The sequence below is a fragment of the Penaeus monodon genome, chromosome 9 (genome assembly GCF_015228065.2).
Source record: "Penaeus monodon isolate SGIC_2016 chromosome 9, NSTDA_Pmon_1, whole genome shotgun sequence".
NCBI classification, from domain to species: domain Eukaryota; kingdom Metazoa; phylum Arthropoda; class Malacostraca; order Decapoda; family Penaeidae; genus Penaeus; species Penaeus monodon.
Genome location: NC_051394.1, coordinates 37,374,987 through 37,382,759, shown reverse-complemented (window position 1 = coordinate 37,382,759; position 7,773 = coordinate 37,374,987). Strand labels below are relative to the sequence as shown.

General features: G+C 36.6%; 1 protein-coding gene across 1 annotated transcript in view; it reads right to left on the bottom strand.

The window, feature by feature from the left end:
• Positions 1-264: 264 nt before the first annotated feature.
• Positions 265-7,773, bottom strand: part of LOC119577146 (signal peptidase complex subunit 1-like) — a 7,851-nt gene continuing 342 nt past the window's right edge. The window contains exons 2-4 of the mRNA XM_037924843.1: positions 1,815-1,874; positions 1,233-1,319; positions 265-784 (exon numbers count right to left, since the gene is read on the bottom strand). Coding sequence (XP_037780771.1) covers positions 665-784; positions 1,233-1,319; positions 1,815-1,874 — 267 coding nt within the window. The 3' untranslated portion in view covers positions 265-664. The remainder of the gene's footprint in view (positions 785-1,232; positions 1,320-1,814; positions 1,875-7,773) is intronic.

Sequence of the window (7,773 nt, the reverse complement as noted above, 5' to 3'; positions counted from 1 at the left end):
CTAAAAAAAATTATAACTCAGGGGATTTGCCCCCAGGCACCACCCTATCACTGTATTCTGAATAGGCAGCTAATAATCTTAGATGATAGCATATCAGAATTTTTTCAGTAAATAAATAAAATAAACATATTGATTACATAATATTTCTAAATATATATAAAAAGAAAATTACCTACCCTGGTATTTTTTCAAAAGTTGTAATATTTATAAGTGATCAACATTTCTTAAATAGAAAAGGGGGAGCTGGATAATAAAAAGAAAATAATCCGTTTCAAGTTTAATAGAAATTTTTTTCAAATCCAACCTTCCATTCATACACATCATGGAAATCCAACCACCACTTTCACTTGTACGAAATCATAGAAGTTTCCCTTAAATCTCTTTGTCTATGTTTGGGTGAAAATAAATAACTTGACTATCTTTTTTTTAAGTTGGCAATTCCCTGCTCTCGGTAAGTGCAAAAGATAAAATAAAAAAAATTTAAATGTAAAATATAAGGAGTCACTACAGAGGAGGCTCATTAACCTAAATAATTACAAAAATAGAAAATGCAATGAAACCAGATCAAGTTACAAAAAATGTGACACAAATCTCACTTTGAAATAAGGTTCTCCCTATATAACACCAAGAATGTACGACATCTAAATCCACTAGTGTTATGTGCCTATTTCTTCTTCTTCTTGGAGCTGGTGCCATCAGAGGTGGAGGCAGACGAGGGGGCGTCTTGTGCAGGGGCCCACTTCAGGGGGTATCGGCGGTAGATGGGCCATGGGGGTAAAGTTACCTGAAAGGTATCTTGAGATCAGTGACTGTCCTGTGTATTTATTGTAAGGTCTCCTTCCCTTGTGAAAAAATCAAAGAACGCTTGACTAGAAATAATACATAATACAGTAAAATTATTTCACACAAACTTAAACAGAAACTTGAAGCAAAGTCTCAAAACATCTATACCATATGTAAATGTCTAAACAACAATGATAAACTCTGAAAAAAGCTGCCAAAGCTTACATTTCATGGATGGGATAAAGGCAGCACTTCACACTCTTGTATATTTTCCATTAGCCTAAATTTTAAGACTATTCCACCCCACACAAATGGTCAGTAATTACTTTTTAAAAAATCTATATATTTTCCCCTTATTGACATCACCATATAGGCTTGCATGAGTGCATATAAGTGATGGCTGGACCTACCCCCAGAGTGTTGAACCCCACTGCACAACCACAACTTACCAAACAGGCCAAGATGAATCCAGCACCAAGTGTGAGCACGGTCATGTGGAAGTCCTGTACATAATAGCCCCAGAGCCAGCCAACAGCCTGAAAGAGATCATAGTGATTACTCATAAGCAAGGGTACACAAGAAATTACTGAAATAAAATATTCACATCCATGAAAAGGGAGTGTAGGTGTATGAACGCTAACAATTTCCTTGTTTATTATGAACTCAACATGAAAAAAATAAATAAGCTAAATAATAAATTAATTTTACATATTCTGAGACTAAACAATCATGAACATAATCTATTTAGATTTATAAAAAAAAAAAATGAAGTCATATATCATTAAATAATGATAAGAATTATAAAGATTTAGCTGCACTTGTAATTATAACCGAAAATGATAAAGGTAATGATGAAGATGAAGATGATGACAATGGTGGTGACAGTAACAGTGACAGTGACAGTGAAAATGACCATAACACTGACCATGATGATAAAAAGGACAACATTAAAACATTCACACTAATAATAATAAAAATAAAGTAATGATGATGCAAAGTGGTAATGATGCTAAACAACATATGATACTTACACCAAAGGCAACAACTATTATCTGGAATAGTCTTTCTGCCAATTTCTGCCCCTCAAAATCCTGAAAGAAAAAAATAATTTTCCATCAAATAGATAACACTACTATTAAAAATAATACTCATATGAATGTTTTTAAGTTTACAACAGACTTCATTTATCAACTTGAAATATCAATATGAAAAATAACAATGCAATTAGCATATATAAGACAAATAATGTACTCAACAACCAGGCAAAGGTCAACACATACCCACTATCTATATTCAGGCATGACAAAACTTAAATTGATTCCCTATTTGACCATAAATCTGCAGGGGAGTCTTTATAATGCCCATTATTAATAGAAACAAAACTTTCCAAGTAGCATGTGGTATCCACACTACTTTGGGGGCATTCATTTGCTGAAGGTATATTGTTGGTGCATATTTTTTGGGAAACATGTTATGGACATTCTCATCGGCTGATATTTAGCGGGATGTATGGCTGATTGTTATCAATTAATTTCTTTATTGCCAAATTAAAGTAGAAATGTCACAGAAAATTTGGTCATTTTCTAGAACCTATCTTAACCCTGTCCTGCTGGGAAAATATAGTGTTCACTGTAGTACGATTTTGTGAAATGTCTCAACATATAAATGGCTCCACCAGTGCTCAGCCACCAAGTGGTCATTTAGTCAACCTCTTTACTGATTTCTTCTTTCTTTGAGTCTGTACATAAATGCTATCAAATCAGTAACTCTTTACAATATGGACAGACTCACAAGAGATTAAACCTTTTCCGACGGGTAGTATTTATAGTGGCCTGGGCCTTGCTGCCAGGGGCTTATATCGTCGCCCTAGCATGTGCGACCACTCATGCCAAATACCAGCATCCCATGCCATTTCTTCGTAATACTACGAAGATATGTTGTATTTTCAGTTTTCATTATTTTCTAAAGTCTCTACTTGCCAAACTTCCTGATAAATCGAGACTGAAGGGTATTTTTGTTGTTATATAGACTCCATAATTGATCATTATTCGGTCTATAGTCCGAATAAAATAAGCAGTGTGCGGCATCATGGAGTGGAAAGTCAGTTTATTGCTCTTTTTTTTTTTTTTTTTTTTTTTTTTTTTTTGCATGGTAAAAATGAGAAAGTGTTAAAACCAACTTAATCACACTTTCACTAGCAGAAAAATAATCTTTTGCCGTGATTGTAACAAAAAAAAACTCATGGCATGTCCATACATACACTATGGCATGTGCATACGTGCCCCCGGCAGATGGTCCCGCCATGCCATGGCATGTGCGTACATGCCACCCGTCGGCAAAGGGTTAAGTCCCCAACTTTGTCAACTTTTTTTTACAATTTAAGTTGCCATGAATGGGCTACTAAAGAATATCATCTTCAATCTGCCCTAGCTGAGAGCATCCAGATCAATGCAGTTACTATGATTATAGACATTATAATCATTACAATGTTACTGACATTACTAACAGTAATATAAGATAAAAGAAAATATTTCAGAAAATCAAGGAAAAGGGTAAACAGGTGGGATAGGTAGTACTAGTAACTGGCTCATTAGTGACTAAGTACTTCTGGAGCCATCTATGTGTCAAGACAATTAATAAACTTAACTCAAAGTGAGCATGGCATGTACGTATATGTCATCCCTTCAGCATCAACTTGAAACCTATGAAATCTGATATCAATGAACTCCAACCAGTGATTATTAAGAAACAAAAAAATAAAGAAATGACTGTGAAATTAAATAAAAACAAATAAGAACATGAAATCCTGAATATGTGCAGTTCTAATGAAAACTAAAGTATATGTGAACAACACATATACCTCCCAGATTCATTAACCCTTTCCCGACGGGTAGTATTCATAGTGGCCTGGGCCTCGCTGCCAGAGGCTTATATCGTCTCCCTAGCATGCGCGACCACTCATGCCAAATACCAGCATCCCATGCCGTTTCTTCGTAATACTACGAAGATTTGTTGTATTTTCAGATTTCATTATTTTTTAAAGTCTCTACTTGCCATACTTCCTGATAAATTGAGACTGAAGGGTATTTTTGTTCTTATATAGACTCCATAGTTGATCATTATTCAGTCTATAGTCTGAATAAAATAAGCAGTGTGCGGCATCATGGAGTTGAAATCGTTGGTTTGTTGCACTTTTTTTTTTTTTTTTATAGTAAAAATGAAAAAGTGTTAAAAACAACTTAATCACACTGTCAGTGGCAGAAAAATAATATTTTGCCGTGATTGTAACAAAAAATAACTCATGGCATGTCCATACATACACCATGGCATGTACATACATGCCCCCAACAGATAGTCCTGCCATGCCATGGCATGTGTGTACATGACACCCGTCGGGAATGGGTTAATAAATAATGTCTGAAGGAATCCTACTCGAAGCTAAGTCTTGACATGATACAGGGATGCTACCACAATGGACTTACTCTGTGTGCAGAATTTATCACAGCCTATTTTCTTCATGTCTGAAGTTATTCTTTGCCTACACAGATTATCTTATGTATCTGTAAATGTAGTTTTCCCTTCTTTATGATAATGGTTGTTACATTTTCTTTATCTTAGTGTGATCATTATGTAGTTGTAAACCACAGTACTACATGTTGCACACCTTTATTGTGAATGTGCAAAGAAAATATTATAGATAAAAAGTGTATTATTTTCTGTCATTCTGTCCATTACAAGAAAGTTTACCTTGTATCATATGGCTGTTTGAAATTGAAACTATATGTAGGTAATTTTTTTGTTTCACACAGCCATCCAACATTGCAATTATTATTGTTTCAATTATTCACACTGTAATATGCACAAATCTGTTGTATTGTTATGAATGCACCATAACACTCTGAGACTAAATCTCTGTTACCCCAGCCACCCCCTGAAATCTACAAAAATCACTGTATGAGCAACCCTCCTAACCCAGGGGCTTCACCCCAGACTTCCATCCAATCACCAGATTTCCCTATCAGACTTCCATCCAGTTGCTGTGGACTTATTCTCTGGATGGCATTAGTCCCAACTTTTCTTATTTCTGATACTATTCATGCCTGTGCAAATTATTTCATATACAAGTGAGTGTAGTTTTCCTTTTTCTTTATGATGGGGTTAGTGTCATTACATTTTCCTGGAATGTATACCAATGTATTGTAGCAGCATAACCCCACAACCTGAAGCTTAGCATACTTGCAGGTTGGGTCACAACCTTATCCACATCACTGTACACTTAATCAGCGCTAGTGTATTTCAGCCGCAGAATCCAGAACTGAGATCAGCACTATGATCCTCCAGTCGCACCACAGCAAGCAACAGCAAGCAACAGCAACTCAGGACTGTCCAGTCCTTTGCTGCCTAGGGAGCCTCCCAGCTCCCCAGCTGATCTCCACTGTGATTGTAGTAGGCAATCACACCCACTACAATCACTCCCCAAAGAGATAAGATACCAGTCTAAGTTGTAGATGCAATATCATGTACCACAGAATTACATGTTTCACAACTTCCTTTTCATCACCTTGCAAAGGAAATGTCATGAAGTGTTTATTTGGTTATTCTATCTAAAACAAGCAACATTTACCTTATACCATATGGCTATGTAAAACTGAAACTAAACTTTTTAACCCTACAATCTGGATGACATGACCATCACATCATGAAAAAATTTGGTGACATGAACATGCCGTCCTGGGAAAACCTGGCTTTGGGCCAGGTGATGCGCACTTGCTATCATGAGCATTTCTGCTGAAAACCGGGGTGATGGGAAAGACTCGCAACAAGTACACAAAGCTTTTGGAGGATGATTAAGCTCTTTTGGCATTTAGGGAGGGGCTTTTACTTTATTTCTATTGATAAATGAGTGTGGAATGTACTGCCTGTGAGCTAAGACTCAAAGAGAGCTGGATCCAGAGAGGATACTATTTCCATGCTCAGGATGCTCTTCCTAGCTGCCATGACTGGTGGCACAGGTTGTATTATAGAAAAATGATTATTAACCCATTGCCGATGGGTGGCATGTACGCACATGCCATGGCATGGCGGGACCATCTGCCGGGGGCATGTATGCACATGCCATGGTGTATCCATGAACATGCCATGAGTTTTTTTTTGTTACAATCACGGCAAAAGATTATTTTTCTGCCACTGAAAGTGTGATTAAGTCGGTCTTAACACTTTCTCATTTTTACCAAGCAGCAAAAAAAAAAAAAAAAACACAACAAATCGACTATTTCAACTCCGTGATGCCACACACTGCTTATTTTATTCGGACTATAGACTGAATAATGATCAACTATGGAGTCTATATAACAACAAAAGTATCCTTCAGTCTCGATTTATCAGGAAGTTTGGCAAGTAGAGACTTTAGAAAATAATGAAAACTGAAAATGCAACATATATTCGTAGTATTACGAAGAAACGGCATGGGATGCTGGTATTTGGTATGAGTGGTCGCATATGATCGGGCGACAATATAAGCCCCTGGCAGCGAGGCCTGGGCCTCTATGAATACTACCCGTCAGAAATGTGTTAAAAAAAAAGACAATAAATGTTACTTATTGTTATTTTTCTTGCACTGAGTTATGGACTACCTAGAGAGATGATAGAGTCTGAGCAAGGAAAACAATCTATTACCATCTCGATAAAGCAAATAAAATGATAAATATGGACATTGGAAAATGACAAAAGAACAAAAAAATGCTTTTGCAGAAAAAGGGAAAATAACATTGCCAAGGGGAGGCATAGAATACCTTGTCACCACACATGAATGTTCGCATACACCTGGCTTACAAGCCTCAGAGCCAGCAGAATGTCTGCTTACATAAGCCTAATACCCGTATTATGGGCCACATGATGATAGTGGAGCACCCAGATCCAATGGATCAATGTATCATGGAGTGCAGTTTTTTATCCTTTCTTTCAATAATCAATTAGCAGAAAAAACACCAAAGATAAAAAGTGTCTTATCTTTGTTGTTCTGTCCATTCAGAAAAGTTTATCTCACACATTTTCCACCAATAAAACAGGTATAGTTCCAGTTTCCCATAGTTATGCTGAACAAAGTAAAATATGCCTGTAATGGACAAAAATACTGAAAATAAAACTTTTCAACTATGATGTTACCTTCACAAATTGATAATATTAAAGTTGTACAACACATAATATTTAAGTGTACATTTACAGGAAAAAGTAATGGCACCATAACAATCAAATAGAAAACCTACACTAACTAATGCATGAAATAATCTGCATAGGCAAGAAATAACATCAGAAATAAAGAAAATAGGTTGCAACAAATGCCACACAGGGATTAAGTCCATGGCAATTGGGTGGTGGCTCGGGGTGAAGACCCTGATGGGGAAAATACATTGATCTGAAGAGGTCTGGGAGCAAAGCTCACAGGTTAGAAAGGTTCTGGTTCATATTAGATTACCATAATCTACTACAGTATTTGTTACCAAGAGTGACACACCTTCCCAAGATATGAAGTTCCAAAACAAAAAATCTAAATCTAACATTTCCTACTTTCTATTTATTCCTAGATGGGCAAGCCCCCCTGGGTGTTTGTTATCGAGAGCAACACAAAGTCCAAAAACGAAGTCCCAAAACCAGGATGTCATGCAAACCAAAATCCAAACCTAACCTTTCCTACTTTCTATTTATTACACCCCCCTTAACAACACTTCGTGCCAATTTACAGAAAACACGACATTAAACATGCTGGCTGTGTGTGGTTGTTGTGGTGATATGCAGCAGATAGCTTCGTCATTTCGCGGTAAATATGAGGCTAAGCTGTACCTGTGTTGTCTGAGATTCTACTTCTATTTCTTATGCTCGATAAGATAGCGGTGTCCATTTCCCTCTTCCTCTGTGCGTCGCTCTCGGTAACAAAATCTTTAAATTCAACTACCGAACTAAAAAACCTTCCGAAACATGATAACAACCTTT